This window comes from Nerophis lumbriciformis, linkage group LG20 (assembly GCF_033978685.3).
Source record: "Nerophis lumbriciformis linkage group LG20, RoL_Nlum_v2.1, whole genome shotgun sequence".
NCBI classification, from domain to species: domain Eukaryota; kingdom Metazoa; phylum Chordata; class Actinopteri; order Syngnathiformes; family Syngnathidae; genus Nerophis; species Nerophis lumbriciformis.
This window is the reverse complement of record NC_084567.2, coordinates 33,281,401-33,299,418: the sequence shown is the minus strand read 5'-3', so window position 1 is coordinate 33,299,418 and position 18,018 is coordinate 33,281,401. Positions and strand designations below refer to the sequence as shown.

General features: G+C 40.6%; 1 protein-coding gene across 2 annotated transcripts in view; it reads right to left on the bottom strand.

Annotated features, from left to right (window-relative positions):
* wdr7 (WD repeat domain 7) overlaps positions 1-14,031 on the bottom strand; it is a 244,008-nt gene extending 229,977 nt beyond the window's left edge. The window contains exons 1-8 of one of the 2 annotated variants that reach the window (XM_061980833.2): positions 13,870-14,031; positions 9,011-9,182; positions 8,832-8,938; positions 4,273-4,351; positions 3,948-4,122; positions 3,520-3,596; positions 267-386; positions 25-170 (exon numbers count right to left, since the gene is read on the bottom strand). In XM_061980833.2, coding sequence (XP_061836817.2) covers positions 25-170; positions 267-386; positions 3,520-3,596; positions 3,948-4,122; positions 4,273-4,351; positions 8,832-8,938; positions 9,011-9,169 — 863 coding nt within the window. In that variant the 5' untranslated portion in view covers positions 9,170-9,182; positions 13,870-14,031. Of the gene's footprint in view, positions 1-24; positions 171-266; positions 387-3,519; positions 3,597-3,947; positions 4,123-4,272; positions 4,352-8,831; positions 8,939-9,010; positions 9,183-13,869 lie in introns of those variants that run through there. The other variant, XM_061980834.2, reaches the window with a different exon arrangement.
* Positions 14,032-18,018: the final 3,987 nt, after the last annotated feature.

Below are 18,018 nucleotides of genomic sequence, written 5' to 3'. Positions count from 1 at the left end.
ATGCCGACGAAGATATAGATATACCTGGCAGGTAGGTTGTAGATGTAACTGCAACCATCCTCAGTCCAGATGATGACTTTGTCTGCTGCAATGAACTCTCCTCCAGCCCAGGCCTTGTCATTGTCAATAGGCACAGAGCACAGCAACGAATAATCGCCTGCGTCAAAAACCTGATAAATGACAAACAATTTCAAGCTCAAGGGGCGCCGTGCTGCAGAAATGTGTAGTAGTATATTAAATATGTTCTTTATATGACTTTTGCTTACTCTCCAGAACTTGGAGCAAACCACCAGCAGGCTGCTCTGAGTGAACGTACAGAAGGAAATAGTCTGGCAGCCCTGACAGTAGATAGGCTTGGACTCCTCTTCAAAAACTGGATCCAGGTCCTGAACACACACACATTGAAATATAATTTGGATGGATTTTTTCTTCCATTAAAACACTTGTTTTGGTCACGGTTTTTATCATAGTCCACAGTAACATGGTGTTTTACCTCTTGAAAGTATAGAATCAAAAAGAAAAACATACAGTACAGTCGTCACTCACCACATAACGCTTCTACGTTTGTGGCTTTGTTATTGCAAGTTTTTGTGTGTTTAAGCATATTCTACATAGTTTGAGCTAGGGCTGGGCGATATGGCCTTTTTTTAATATCTCGATATTTTTAGGCCATGTCACGATACACGATATATATCTCGATATTTTGCCTTAGCCTTGAATTAACAGTTGATGCATATAATCACAGCAGTATGATGATTCTATGTGTCTACCTTAAAACATTCTTGTTCATACTGCATTAATATATGCTCATTTTAAACTTTCATGCAGAGAGGGAAATCACAACTCAGTCAATTGACCAACACTGTATTTAAGCAGTGGCACAAACATTCATGTCATTTCAAAACAGAAAGTGCAAGATTGTCAGAGACATTTTAAAACAAGCTATGAGTGCACTTTTGTGCATGATGTCACTAAAATGACATATCAAAACACTAAATTAAAGTGCACTTTTGATACAGAACGCCACTACAATAGTTTAAAACAAATAAAGTGCACTTTTGTGCATGATGTCACACAAGATATTTCAATAACTGTCAAATAAAAATGAGCTGCACAATAGGAAATCAAATAGTGTATGTCCTTCGCTATGGGGTAGGTGTTCCTGTGGACGTTATCTCCTTCTGTTGTTGACTATTTTTTTAATACGGTGTTGATGTGGAAATGGTTGCCTCGGCATTTTGTTGGTGTGGCACCGGCCGGAGATGTTGACATGCGGAGTAAGCACTCTTCATTCTCTAGCAGGGGACTTTTCAAATGATGCTACATATTAACAGTAACGCTACTTTTTGTAGCAACGCTTTTGCCCCACACTTGACAAATTACAGTTGTCTGTTTGACATATTCCCACTTGAAGCCAAACCACCGCCAGACGATGGACCCCGTGCTGTTTTTCTTGGGAATTAATTCTACCTTCATTTGTTACCAGATTCGCACCTTCTTTCTCTCGTATTACCACTCACACCACAGCTAACGTTACCCATGCCGCTACCTCTCTGCTCCGCGAGGGCTTATACGTATGTGACGTATGTAAGAAGGTGCGCTTGTTTTATGTCTCTGTGAGAAGGAGACAACAAAGAGTGAGGAACGCCTGTAGTGTAACGCCCGCAGCCAAAAGCAACTGCGTGAGAACGTATACTAGAATTTCACGATATAGTCATTTTCTATATTGCACAGAGACAAACCCGCGATATATCGAGTATATTCGATATATCGCCCAGCCCTAGTTTGAGCCTACATTGAGCATTTTCAAAAATAAAAATTGCTAAATTAACTAAAAATATTAATATTACAGTAGTATTAGCCATTAGGCAGCAACATGCAACATACCGGTACATAATATGTATTATTTTCTCTTAAGTGAACTGTATTACAAAACCCAAAATCAGTGAAGTTGGTACGTTGTGTAAATGGTAAATAAAAACAGAATACAATGATTTGCAAATCCTTTTCAACCAGTGACGTGCAGTCAGGGGAGGCAGGTGAGGCGGGGCCTCACGTGCCATCATGGAAAGAAAAAAAATGTAAAAAGAAAAAAAATATATTAAATTGTTATATGTATCCAGTGATTATACTATAAAGTTATTTTCCATTTAACTTCACCAGTTTTAGATTATTTGTATTCAAAATCGCTGAATTTTCACATTTGCCGTTCAAATACTGAGAAGAGACTTGCGGTGAGTCACCAGCCAGTTGAGCCTCGCTATGGATTGCGCAATGACTCGGCTAACTGCTGGCCTGCTGTGCAGTGAGACCGTATTGCTATATGAATTATATTATACATTTCCATAGTTTAGTTAGCTGAGGTATATAATGTACAGTGTATTTTGTCAACAACTGTATGTGTGTAACGTATTTCTTGTGCTGAGCAATCACAAAACGGCTGCGAAGACGCACTGTGTGAGGCTCGCAGTAATCCCGCCTCCTGGTGGTAGAGGGCACTAGTGATCCCAGAGATCATACTTGCGACTACTTGGCTGCAGAAGAAGTGACAACAAGCAGCAACAATTAGCAGCGATCGTTTATTTTTTCCTCTCGCCTGGACTATTAACATGGAGGATTACATATCTAAAATAAAACAGTTTTCTAAACTGGACTTTCAATCGAAGCAGTCGGTAATAATTAAAGGAAGATCTCCATCGAGACGGAGAGACTTTTAAAACTGAAGAAAGATAAGGAAGACTTCTATAAACAAGTTATCGATGCTTTTGTTCAAAAGGAGCAGTGCATGGACTAAAGGTAAGACCATAATAACGTTTTTTTTATTAAATGTGCTTTTTTGTGTGCTACAGTTTGTATGTGTAAAGTCAAAGTTAAGTTAAAGTACCGGTACCAATGATTGTCACACACACACTCGGTGTGGTGAAATTTGTCCTCTGCATTTGACCCATCCCCTTGATCACCCCCTGGGAGGTGAGGGGAGCAGTGGGCAGCAGCGGCGCCGCGCCCGGGGATCATTTTTGGTGATTTAACCCCCAATTCCAACCCTTGATGCTGAGTGCCAAGCAGGGAAGAATGCTGGTATGAGCTTTTAAACATAACCCGTTAACTGCTGCCAATCAAATGGTGAATAAGATACTCTTTAGGGTTCATATGTTTGTAAATCTGACTGTGATGAAGTCAGTGCCTCACCAGCCATCAACCTCACCGCACGTCATTGTTTTCAACCTATATTCAATTGAATAGACTGCAAAGACAAGATACTTAACTAAAAAGTTTTGGGTTTGGTATATTAAATGAGTGTAAAGGTGACTACGTGTGTGTTATATGTCTGGAGGGCTCTCATAATCCTGTAATTAGAAGGTCGTAAAAAGGTTTTCTTTGCTCTAGCAATGAAAATATTTGATTTATAATTCATTTAAAAAAAACATTTACCAAGGTCAGACCCAGAACAAAATATCAACAATAAACGGGGTGCGACTGTATCTTCTTCTGAATAAACTACCCCTCATTATGGCATACCTGCATTCTGTCAACTTCAGCCGTGATGATCCAGACTTTTAGGATGCCCGTCACTGACACCGCCACGACCGTGTCCTCTGAAGACAGACAACAAAAGTCATCATATACAGAATACATCTTCAACTTTCATTTCAATGCAACACACTGAACATTTTAAGACTGTGCTTGTTCTATTTTCGTCCCAAGTAAAACAATAAAAAAAACTATTTTGAAGTTGTCTTCATTTTTAAATTATTATACCACAATTTTATTAGTCCGGCCTGCGTGGGAATAGATTTTCCTCCATGCGGCCATTGAGCTAAAATGAGTTTGACACCCCTGATATACAATGTGGGCATGTTTATATACATTACATGTAAAAATGTACCCTAAAAGGCTGAAATACCATTAAAAGCAAATGAATAATAGATTAGAAATATTATTGCAACCTTGTGTGCGGTGCGATCGGATAATGCTCATGGAGCTGATCCAGTCAGGGGAGATCTTGGACACCAGCGAATAGAGAACTTCCAGGCTTGTGGCGTCCACCACGAGAATCTCCGGGTAATGGCCGTGACAGAGCAGACGACCCTCTCGCTGAGTGCCGATGGTGAACTGATAGAACTGGAGAACCATGGAGATGGGAGGAAATATAATGGAGAAAACCAGAACCAAAAGGTGATGAGAGATTGAGCTCATGTTGTGAATATACAAATATTAACATACATTTGTTAGTCATGTTACAACTGGACTGTATAGAAGAATGTCTGTTACCTGTATTCCAGTGTGAGCGCAAGCAAGTTTGGTGAATTCAATGCAGCGACCATCATTGACATCCCACAAACACATCTCACTAAAGAAAAAAGAAAAAAAAAAGGTTATTGAACAACGTCAACACAATTTAGGACAATGTTTATTGACAATAAATTTAAATTGGCAGAATTGTTGGGTGCAATCACATGACCTGAGGGACTTCCAGGTTTCAGGCGATGGTCTAGAGCAGTGTTTTTCAACTTTTTTTGAGCCAAGGCAAAACAAATTTATAAAAAAAATACACAGGCACACCACCAGCAGAAAAGGTTAAAAAATGAAACTCCACCAGGTTTTCGTGCCTTATTTTGAGTTTGTTGTTGTTTCCTGTGTGTCATGCTTTAGTTCCTGTCTTGCACTGTTATTTTGATTTTGGTGACTCTTCCTGTTTTGTTGGTGTTCTCCTGTAGCAGCTTCACGCCTTCCTTTGAGTGCTATTGCCCGCACATGCTTTGTTTTCGCAATCAAGGCTATTTAAGTTGTGTGTACGCTATCCTTCTTTGTGGGGGTTTGATGTGTGAGGGAGCAGGGGGCGGGGTTTGGTGGTAGCAGGGGTGTATAATGGAGCCCGGAAGAGTCAGGGCTGCATGGGATTCTGGGTATTTCTTCTGTTGTGTTTATGTTGTGTTAAGGTGCATATGTTTTCCCGAAATGTGTTTGTCATTCTTGTTTGGTTTTGGTTCAAAGTGTGGCGCATTATTAGTAAGAGTGTTAAAGTTGTTTTATATGGCCACCGTCAGTGTAACCTGTGTGGCTGTTGACCAAGTATGCTTTGCTGTCACTTATGTGTGCAAGCAGAAAATGCATTTAACAAGGGGCTGGGCTGGCATGCTGTTTATACAGACTGTAGAGGGTGCTAAATGCTGTACCATCATGGCACGCCCTTATTATTAAGGTAAGGGTGAAAATGGGAGAATATTAATCCCGGGTGTTTGAAATTCGGAAGTCTCCCGGGAAAATCAGGGGGGTCGGCAAGTATGCAGCTGAGCCGCATCAGAGTGATCAAAGAGGCGCATGCGGCTCCGGAGCCGCGGGTTGCCGACCCCTGCCCTAGCGGGACTTGTCTTTTGTTCAGTTTTGGTTTAAGCGTTACATACCTTTTACATACCAAAAATGGTTGGAAAAACACTGCACTAGACAACGGCACATTATTGTAATTATTGATTTGCAAAAAATAATTTTTTGACCAATTAGGTGAAGTTGCATAACGGCACACCAGACAATATCTCACACACAGTGGTTGAAAAACACTGGTCTCGAGCAGGGGTGGGCAAACTTTTTTAGAAATTTGACAGACGGACTGGGCGAGCACATGATGCATTTCAAAGTATATATCTGTTGGAACTAAGAGTAGGCTTCCCAAACATAGGCTATTTTAATCAAAATACATCTATTTTGAACAATTTAATATCAGAACATCAAATAAACACACAAATGGTATTAAACCTTAGCACTTACATTCTCTTTTAGTTGGAGCAGTGTTGTTGATCACCCTTTTTTGCCAGTGCGTCAAAGTCTACTATCGGTTTTGTTGTGGCAATTCTCAAAACAGATCTTTGCTCAATCCTGTTTTAATATTTAGCGGGCCAGATTAAAAAGGGACCCTCGGGCCGTAGTTTGCAGACCCCTGGTCTAGAGTCTCATTAGGCTACTGTTTATTTACCTGCATCAGTGCAGATTTAGGCATATTTTGAAAGGTTTAGAGGCAAATATGTAAACGATCATGCTGTGATCGTGACTCTAATGAGGAAAAGGATGAGTTTCTTTGCAGTTAATTTCCTGCTACAAATATTAGTCTCATCTACAATTCATGTCTGCAATTGTTTCGATGGTGTGAAGTTCATATTTTGTCTCATTATTTAGCTATACATGCCACTGTTGCTCAACAATGTTTGCTCGCGATATCAAGATTCAGTATATGCTGTTGAGCCTAAAAGAGATTTATTCATCTTTTTCATTTTTCTTGATGCTAACAAATATCACCAAAGACTCTATAATGTGGTCATCCGTGTCGAATGAAGCACAACAGCAGCTACGTTTTTCTTTTCTGTTGTGAAAATCGACAATGAAAATACAGTGGATTGGACCAACAATTACAATATTTATTTATAGCTTTGAAAATAACAATTTACTGGATAATTCCATAATTCAATCCTCAGAATTGACTGATTTTATAACTATTTTACTCGGCCCATTAAGATTTTCAATCCGGCCCGCCGGATGTTCTATATAGTTTTTTTTAGACCTTTTACATCAAAACTGTCGCCGCCATTATGATGTGCAGTGCTGTTTTTAAATGACCCTAAGTCTTGAACTATAGAAAGTATATCAATGGTTGGAATCTGCCCTTTTGGGTGTTATAGTACCTATTATCTTCGTCACAGCAGCTCAGACGAGGAACAAACCAAAATGGGCGGGATTTGTTCCCAGAGCAGGCAGTGTGTCAGAAACAGATTCGGAAGCAGATTTTTACAACAAATTTCTGCATAAAAGTGATAATATATCATAGTGTTGGTGTTTATTACACGTTGCATTCATATTTTGCTGTTTTTTACATATTTGTTGTGTTTTGCTTGATTGTAAAAGATACACAACTATCGAGGAGCTGGTCTGAGAAGTAAAACAGGAGCAACGTTCATATGTTGTTAATATTCAGTGTTTTATTGTTCATAGTTAATATTGTAAATCCCACTCTCTTTTATTTTAGTGTGCATTTTAGGTGTCCCATTTGGTAAAAAACTGTAAAATTCCATTCCGTTTTTTGAGGTGGTCTGTTATAACGTTTTTAGAACTCTATCGGACATTGTCCTTCCATCCATCTTCTTCCGCTTATCCAAGGTTGGGTCGCGGGGGCAGCAGCCTAAGCAGGGAAACGCAGACTTCCCCCTCCCCAGCCACTTCGTCCAGCTCTTCCCGGGGGATCCTGAGGCGTTCCCAGGCCAGCCGGGAGACATAAGTCTTCCTAACGTGTCCTGGGTTTTCCCCGTGGACTCCTACCGTTCGGACGTGCCCTAAACACCTCCCTAGTGAGGCGTTCGGGTGGCATCCTGATCAGATGCCCGAACCACCTCATTTGGCTCCTCTCGATGTGGAGGAGCAGCGGCTTTACTTTGAGCTCCCTCCGGATGACAGAGCTTCTCACCCTATCTTTAAGGGAGAGCCCCGCCACCCGGCGGAGGAAACTCATTTCGGCCGCTTGTACCCGTGATCTTGTCCTTTTGGTCATAACCCAAAGCTCATGACCATAGGTGAGGATGGGAACGTAGATCGACCGGTAAATTGAGAGCTTTTCCTTCCGGCTCAGCTCTTCTTCACCACAACGGATCGATACAGCGTCCGCATTACTGAAGACGCCGCACTAATCCGCCTGTCGATCTCACGATCCAGTCTTCCCTCACTCGTGAACAAGACTCCGAGGTACTTGAACTCCTCCACTTGGGGCAGGGTCTCCTCCCCAACATGGAGATGGCACTGCACCCTTTTCCGGGCGAGAACCATGGATTCGGACTTGGAGGTGCTGATTCTCATCCCAGTCGCTTCACACTCGGCTGCGAACCGATCCAGTGAGAGCTGAAGATCCTGGCCAGATGAAGCCATCAGGACCACATCATCTGCAAAAAGCAGAGACCTAATCCTGCAGCCACCAAACAGGATACCATCAACGCCTTGACTGCGCCTAGAAATTCTGTCCATAAAGGTTATGGACAGAATCGATGACAAAAGGCAGCCTTGGCGGAGTCCAACCCTCACTGGAAACGTGTCCGACTTACCGCCGGCAATGCGGACCAAGCTCTGACACTGATCGTACAGGGAGCGGACTGCCACAATCAGACAGTCCGATACCCCATACTCTCTGAGCACTCCCCACAGGACTTCCCGAGGGACACGGTCGAATGCCTTCTCCAAGTCCACAAAGCACATGTAGACTGGTTGGGCAAACTCCCATGCACCCTGCCGAGAGTATAGAGCTGGTCCACAGTTCCACGACCAGGACGAAAACCACACTGTTCCTCCTGAATCCGAGGTTCGACTATCCGGCGTAGCCTCCTCTCCAGTACACCTGAATAGACCTTACCGGGAAGGCTGAGGACATTGTGACTTTTGGTATTAGTGTTCCTGAAAAAAGAGACCCAAACACACATACTGTACAGCAGATTTTTACAGCTAAATGTGTACATATGATTTATACACACATACACATTTGCCCCCCCAGACACATTTTCTCTCGCTAAATATTTGCCCAGCTCTGCTGTAAGGTGTGATCACGTAAGGTTTTCACCACAATAGTACCATGCCCTCCTAGTGTTGGAGGATAAATAGTAGGGGTTTCTGCACTAGAACTGACCAATGTAAGCCTATGAGCATGAACCTGCTTGGGTGAGGCAAAACGTCTTCTGAGACAAACTGAACAGGCCAGTTGAGCTCGATTGAAAGCAATCGGCTTTTGACTAATACTGGACTTTCTACCTTGTCTTTCTTTTTGCGTTCATTCCAAAATGAAACTTAATTTATAGTTGACTCACCCGCTCTCTGATGCGCTGACAATGTACTGCTTATCGCTGCAGGCGCTGGCTTTGGACAGACAGGTGATGGAGGCCGTGTGCCCAAACAGCATGGCCCTGGGACAAATCTGAGAGAAGGGAAACAAATTCCAATCAAACCTCTCAGAACGGTAGCGCAGGCAATCATGACCACCGTCTACCTCCAGCTCGGGCGTCATGTCCCACAGGCAGATCTGTCCATCATGGCAGCCAGTGATAATGGTGTTGAAGTTGTCCATCACCAGCAGGCTGCTGATGCAGTGGGTAGGAGCCGTGCGGCCCCATAAAACAATGGGTAGAACCAGATTGTTCCCTGACATTCTGGTGATTTGTCTGGTGGAGATGGGATCAATATAATGCAAGAGAACATTACAACAACATTCACAGTTGGTATGATGTGTTTGTTTAGGACATGCTTGACATGATACATTAAAAGGTGCTGTTTGCAGAGGATGCCAAAAGGAGGGGCAAGCTTATATCCCACCCTCTTCCTGCTAGTTCAACGTAAACACACACTCGGTAGGGGAGTACAATTTTGTATTCACATTTTTCTCGTGTCCTATTTTTACTATAATTTCATTTATACTTTGTATATACAAAACCCAAAACCAGTGAAGTTGGCACGTTGTGTAAATCGTAAATAAAAACAGAATACAATGATTTGCAAATCCTTATATTCAATTGAATAGACTGCAAAGACAAGATATTTAACGTTCAAACTGGAAAACTTTCTTATTTTTTGCACATATTAGCCCATTTGGAATTTGATGCCTGCAACATGTTTCAAAAAAGCTGGCACAAGTAGCAAAAAAGACTGAAAAAGTTGAGGAATGCTCATCAAACACTTATTTAGAACATCACACAGTTAAACAGGTGAATGTGGAACAGGTGGGTGCCATGATTGGGTATAAAAGCAGCTTCCATGAAATGCTCAGTCATTCACAAACAAGGATGGGACGAGGGTCACCACTTTGTGAACAAATGCATGAGCATACTGTTTAAGAACTACAAACCCCGTTTCCATATGAGTTGTGAAATTGTGTAAAATGTAAATAAAAACAGAATACAATGATTTGCAAATCATATAAACTTTTTTTTTTTGCAAATAATCATTAACTTTAGAATTTAATGCCAGCAACACGTGACAAAGAAGTTGGGAAAGGTGGCAATAAATACTGATAAAGTTGAGGAATGCTCATCAAACACTTATTTGGAACATCCCACAGGTGAACAGGCAAATTGGGAACAGGTGGGTGCCATGATTGGGTATAAAAGTAGATTCCATGAAATGCTCAGTCATTCACAAACAAGGATGGGGCGAGGGTCACCACTTTGTCAACAAATGCGTGAGCAAATTGTTGAACAGTTTAAGAAAAACCTTTCTCAACCAGCTATTGCAAGGAATTTAGGGATTTCACCATCTACGGTCCGTAATATCATCAAAGGGTTCAGAGAATCTGGAGAAATCACTGCACGTAAGCAGCTAAGCCCGTGACCTTCAATCCTTCAGGCTGTACTGCATCAACAAGTGACATCAGTGTGTAAAGGATATCACCACATGGGCTCAGGAACACTTCAGAAACCCACTGTCAGTAACTACAGTTGGTCGCTACATCTGTAAGTGCAAGTTAAAACTCTCCTATGCAAGGCGAAAACCGTTTATCAACAACACCCAGAAACGCCGTCGGCTTCGCTGGGCCTGAGCTCATCTAAGATGGACTGATACAAAGTGGAAAAGTGTTCTGTGGTCTGACGAGTCCACATTTCAAATTATTTTTGAAAACTGTGGACGTTGTGTCTTCCGTAACAAAGAGGAAAAGAACCATCCGGATTGTTTTAAGCGCAAAGTTGAAAAGCCAGCATCTGTGATGGTATGAGGGTGTATTAGTGCCCAAGACATGGGTAACTTACACATCTGTGAAGGCACCATAATGTTGAAAGGTACATACAGGATTTGGAGCAACATACACTATATTGCCAAAAGTATTTGGCCACCTATCCAAATGATGAGAATCAGGTGTCCTAAACACTTGGCCCGGCCACAGATGTATAAAATCAAGCACTTAGGCATGGAGACTGTTTCTACAAACATTTGTGAAAGAATGGGCCGCTCTCAGGAGCTCAGTGATTTCCAGCGTGGAACTGTCATAGGATGCCACCTGTGCAACAAATCCAGTCGTGAAATGTCCCCGCTCCTGAATATTCGAAAGTCAACTGTCGGCTGTTTTATAAGAAAATGGAAGAGTTTGGGAACAACAGCAACTCGGCCACGAAGTGGTAGGCCACGTAAATTGACACAGAGGGGTCAGCGGATGCTGAAGCGCATAGTGCAAAGACTTTCTGCACAGTCAGTTGCTACAGAGCTCCAAACTTCATGTGACCTTCCAATTAGCCCACGTACAGTACGCAGAGAGCTTCATGGAATGGGTTTCCATGGCCGAGCTGCTGCATCTAAGTCATACATCACCAATTCCAATGCGAAGCGTTGGATGCAGTGGTGTAAAGCACGTCGCCATACGCGTTCTCTGGAGTGATGAATCACGCTTTTCCATCCGGCAATCTGATGGACCAGTCTGGGTTTGGAGGTTGCCAGGAGAACGCTACATTTCGGACTGCATTGTGCCGAGTGTGAAATTTGGAATTATGGTGTGGGGTTGTTTTTCAGGAGTTAGTTCTAGTGAAAATAACTTTGAATGCTCCAGAATACCAAAACATTTTGGACAATTCCATGCTCCCAACCTTGTGGGAACAGTTTGGAGCGGGCCCCTTCCTCTTCCAACATGCAAGGTCCATAAAGACATGGATGACAGAGTCTGGTGTGGATGAACTTGACTGGCCTGCACAGAGTCCTGACCTGAACCCGATAGAATACCTTTGGGATTAATTAGAAAGGAGACTGAGAGCCAGGCCTTCTCCACCAACATCAGTGTTGGTGGAGAAGGCTTTTGGAATAATGGTCGAAAATTCCTATAAACACACTCCGCAACCTTGTGGACAGCCTTCCCAGAAGAGTTGAAGCTGTAATAGCTGCAAAAGGTGGACCGACATCATATTGAACCTTATGGGTTAGGAATGGAATGGCACTTCAAGTTCATATATGAGTCAAGGCAGGTTGCCAAATACTTTTGGCAATATAGTGTATGTTGCCATTCAAGCAACGTTATCATGGACGCCCCTGCTTATTTCAGCAAGACAATACCAAGCCACGTGTTACAACAGCCTGGCTTCATAGTAACAAGACTGGCCTGCCTGTAATCAACACCTGTCTCCCATTGAAAATGTGTGGCGCATTATGATGCGTAAAATAAGACGACGGAGACCCCGGACTGTTGAACAACTTAAGCTGTACATCAAGCAAGAATGGGAAATAATTTGACATGAAAAGCTTAAAAAATTGGTCTCCTCAGTTCCCAAAAGATTACTGAGTGTTGTTAAAAGGAAAGGCCATGTAACACAGTGGTGAACATGCCCTTGTGCCAACTTTTTTGCAACGAGTTGCTGCCATTAAATTCTAAGTTAATGATTATTTGCAACTAAAAATTATGTTTCTTAGTTCGAACGATAAATATCTCGTCTTTGAAGTCTATTCAATTGAATACAAGTCGAAAAGGATTTGCAAATCATTGCAATTATGTTTTTGTTTACGAATTACACACAACGTGCCAACTTCACTGGTTTTGTACATATTCACATGGTAGGCAATGCATGCACTAGCGCTTCTTTGTCCTGACATTCACTATGCAATCTTGCAAAAAATGCAAGCAAATTTAGTTCTATATTGTTTATTGCTTCGTGCAGTCAGTGATGTATACTATATACCAGAGATGTCTGATAATATCGGACTGCCGATATCATCGGCCGATAAATGCTTTAAAATGTAATATCGGAAATTATCGGTATCGGTTTCAAAAAGTAAAATGTATGACTTTTTAAAACGCCGCTGTGTACACGGACGTAGGGAGAAGTACAGAGCGCCAATAAACCTTAAAGGCTCTGCCCTTGCGTGCCGGCCCAGTCACATAATATCTACGGCTTTTCACACACACAAGTGAATGCAAGCATACTTGGTCAACAGCCATACAGGTCACACCGATGGTGGCCGTATAAACAACTTTAACACTGTTACAAATATGCGCCACACTGTGAACCCACACCAAACAAGAATGACAAACACATTTCGGGAGAACATCCGCACCGTAACACAACATAAACACAACAGAACCCCTTGCAGCACTAACTCTTCCGGGACGCTACAATATACACCCCCCGCTACCCCACCTCAACCTCCTCATGCTCTCTCAGGGAGAGAGCATGTCCCAAATTCCAAGCTGCTGTTTTGAGGCATGTTAAAAAAAATAATGCACTTTGTGACTTCAATAATAAATATGCCAGTGCCATGTTGGCAATTGTTTCCATTTATTTTGGAAAACCTTGTTACATTGTTTAATGCATCCAGCGGGGCATCACAACAAAATTAGGCATAATAATGTGTTAATTCCACAACTGTATACATCGGTATCGGTAATTAAGAGTTGGACAATATCGGAATATCGGCAAAAAAGCCATTATCGGACATCTCCACTATATACTGCTATTAAGTCCAAGGGAGTAAGGTAAAATATAGGTTTCCGTTTTGCGTGTTAAATTTGCTTTGCACAGCAACGTTACGATGCAAAATGAGTTTAAACACTAACCCATTTAATGTATAGATGAAATAAAAGCCAATGATAAATGCATGCTAAAGACGAATTACGTGCATAGAAGCGTTGGAGTGCAGCTAAACCAGTAGCATAGATATGGATGAGTCGGAGATGCCCTGAGTAAACAACACCATTATTTTTGGGATATTATCTTAAACCTACATGTTGTTTTATCTGTAATGTTGCATGATTGCACAAAGAAGACGAGATCGAAGCTATGCTACACCGACGCAATCAACAACTGCAATGTCGCGACTTCCGGGTTATCAAAGCGGCTAACGGGATAGAAAGTCAACGCTTTTAATGTTGTGAATACGCACCAGAAACGACTGCTCACTGGGACATGTCCTTCGGGCTGAGCGTGGTGGAGTAAAGTTGTCCCTCGGTGATGATTTTAAAAGCCAAACTATTGCACGTTTGGTTTGTTTTGCTGTTTTTTAGCTCCGGCAACCTACGCGTGACCGTGTCAGCTGATCACGCCACAGCGGTATAACCCCAACCGCATCCGGGTGTTTCTTGTCAAAATAAAAGCACACAGTTTTTCACACTACTTTTGCTAGTGTAGTACTAGTAATTATAGTGAACTTTAATGGCATTTTCCCCACCGTTTATCCTTGTTATTATAGCTGTGTGAGAGCAAAAGTAGTTTCAATTGTCTATCATTCTCCACTAGATTTGTCTAGTACAGGGGTCACCAACGCGGTGCCCGCTGGCACCAGGTCGCCTTTAAGCATTCTTGTCAACCCTCCCGAATTTTCCGGGAGATTCCCGAAATTCATTGCCTCTCCCGAAAACCTCCCGGGACAAATATTCTCCCGAAAATCTTGCGATTTTGTGGCCTGAGTGAGGACAGCCTTTTTTCAAGACAGGAGGACAACAGGGTGAAAAGAAATAAATCCTCCAGACTAGAGATAAATTGTATTATTATGTTTATCTTACCTAAAAATAAATATATTTATTAATTAAAAAAACAAAAAACTAAATACATTTTTACTATATTTTGCTAAAAACATCAAAAATTAATTGTATTTTTATTTGTATTTTTTTCTGACTCCTTATTACATCCAGCCATAGAATTATACATTAAAATAAACATATTTGAAATAATTAATTTTAAATGATCATAATAATTCATTTAAAATGACCATATTTAATTATTAAAATAATTGCTTGTTTATCAACAACTTTAGCATTTTATTCATTACATTTTGAAGCTCTCAGAAGCCAAGTTATGTTATATTCCTTAATATTTATTTATGCAAGTTTGAAGTATCAATTATCTAAACACAGTTTTGTTTGCATATTTTCAGGACATATATATATATATATATATATGTATATATATATATATATATATATATATATATATATATATATATATATATATATATATGAAATACTTGACTTGGTGAATTCTAGTTGTCAATATACTCCTCCCCTCTTAACCACGCCCCCAACCACGCCCTGCCCCACCCCCGACCACGCCCCCACCTTCCACCTCCCGAAATCGGAGGTCTCAAGGTTGGCAAGTATGCTTTAAGGACCAGATGAGTCGCCCGCTGGCCTGTTTTAAAAATAGCTCAAATAGCAGCACTTACCAGTGAGCTGCCTCTATTTTTTAAATTGTATTTATTTACTAGCAAGCTGGTCTCGCTTTGCTCGACATTTTTAATTCTAAGAGAGACAAAACTCAAATAGAATTTGAAAATCCAAGAAAATATTTTAAAGACTTGGTCTTCACTTGTTTAAATAAATTCATTAATTTTTTTTACTTTGCTTCTTATAACTTTCAGAAAGACAATTTTAGAGAAAAAATACAACCTTAAAAATGATTTTAGGATTTTTAAACACATATACCTTTTTACCTTTTAAATTCCTTCCTCTTCTTTCCTGACAATTTAAATCAATGTTCAAGTAGTTTTTTTTTTTTGTAAAGAATAATAAATACATTTTAATTTAATTCTTCATTTTAGCTTCTGTTTTTTCAACGAAGAATATTTGTGAAATATTTCTTCAAACTTATTATGATTAAAATTAAAAAAAAATATTCTGGCAAATCTAGAAAATCTGTAGAATCAAATTTAAATCTCATTTCAAAGTCTTTTGAATTTCTTTTAAAATTTTTGTTCTGGAAAATCTAGAAGAAATAATGATTTGTCTTTGTTAGAAATATAGCTTGGTCCAATTTGTTATATATTCTAACAAAGTGCAGATTGGATTTTAACCTATTTAAAACATGTCATCAAAATTCTAAAATTAATCTTAATCAGGAAAAATTACTAATGATGTTCCATAAATTCTCTTTTTAATTTTTTCAAAAAGATTCAAATTAGCTAGTTTTTCTCTTCTTTTTTTCGGTTGAATTTTGAGTTTTAAAGAGTCGAAATTGAAGATAAACTATGTTTCAAAATTTAATTTTCATTTTTTTGCATGTTTTCTCCTCTTTTATAAAAATGTTAGTGGCTAGCTAGTTAAAATGGTATATTGTGATTTCACAAGACTGTCTTAGAAGTGATCATTTGAAAATGTTAAATTTGAAAAATGTGCACTTAGAGAAAATACAAAACTAAAGTGTTGCATATTGATATTTATCTGTTTCTATATATATTTATTGTGAGAAATCATTAAGATGATCAGTGTTTCCACAAAGATAAATATCATTAATTATTAATAATAACATAGAGTTAAAGGTAAATTGAGCAAATTGGCTATTTCTGGCAATTTATTTAAGTGTGTATCAAACTGGTAGCCCTTCGCATTAATCAGTACCCAAGAAATAGCTCTTGGTTTCAAAAAGGTTGGTGACCCCTGGTCTAGTAGGACTAATACTTTATTTCAGAGGTTATTTTAATTCCAGGTATTTTACAGTTATGCTTGCACCATTAAAACCTCAAGATTTTATTGTAAGCACAACACAAACATGTTGGGTAACCTCTGAATTTTCTATCCAAACATAGGTCAAAATCAGAAATACTTCATTAATCCTCGAGGAGAAATTAAGATTTTCATCGCAATCCCATTCAAGATCAGACAAACATTACAGGGAGACAGAACAGGATTGCTGACGGGTCTGCAGACTTTCGGCGCCCCTTACAAAAAAAGGTGAGAAACAGGTAAACACTGGGAGGGGTGAGGAAAAAAATAATCAGTCTAAGTCTGTGTTCCTGGAGAGGGGTTCAGACTGAGGCCAAGGGGGGAAAAACCTCATAGCCACAGCACACATAAACATAAGCGTAAGAGGGAAATACATTAAAAGATCACAGCTGATGAAACCCGCCATTTGTACATACAGCTACACAAGTAAAAACAACAACAAATAACATATACACTGTGGTGGCCTCTGGGGGGAGCATGGCTAGAGACAGGAGCAGACCCAACAAAGTAACCCATAGGTGGCGTACTTTAAATGTATTCAAATTACAAGGTACTGTGGAGAATGCATATATGTTTAAGAGTTCTTTATTTTTACATAGCCATGTTTAGAGTAGCCAGTACTTTTCCTTTGTATATTCTACCAGTTTATCTTTGTCTTCAGATGTCTGTTTAGTGCAGTGGTTCTTAACCTGGGTTCGATCGAACCCTAAGGGTTCGGTGAGTCGGCCTCAGGGGTTCGGCAGAGCCTCCGCCGCTGAGGTCAAGACACACCCAACTCATCGTGTAAATAAAAACTTCTCCCTATCAGCGTATTATGGATACCCCCAAACAATTTTCCCTCTAATTTGCAGGTGTGTCATTTGTTGTGAGTTCATGCACTGTGTTTGTGTTGTTCTTTGAACAAGGTGATGTTCATGCACGGTTCATTTTGTGCACCAGTAAAAAAACATAACTTTGTCTTGAATTAAAAAAAAAAAACATTTTATTTCACTAAAGAAGGGTTTGGTGAAGACGCATATGAAACTGGTGGGGTTCGGTACATCCAACAAGGTTAAGAACCACTGGTTTAGTGTCTTAAAACCATCGGAATGTGAATACAACCCCCAATTCTTCCTTATCAGTGTTGCGAGAGGTGGGGGCTTTCTTTGTGTGCAAGGAGTTGGCTTTTCCGTTTGAATGTCAGATCAACTATCCATATTATTTTCTACCGCTTATTCCCTTCGGGGTCGCGGGGGGCGCTGGAGCCTATCACAGCTACAATCGGGCGGAAGGCGGGGTACACCCTGGACAAGTTGCCACCTCATCGCAGGGCTAACACAGATAGACAGACAACATTCACACTCACATTCACACACTACGGCCAATTTAGTGTTGCCAATCAACCTATCCCCAGGTGCATGTCTTTGGAGGTGGGAGGAAGCCGGAGTACCCGGAGAGAACCCACGCAGTCACGGGGAGAACATGCAAACTCCACACAGAAAGATCCCTAGGCCGGGATTGAACTCACGACTAGTCAGGACCTTCGTATTGTGAGGCAAACGCACTAACCTCTCTACCACCGTGCTGCCCTCAGATCAACTAGAGTAGCCGATATG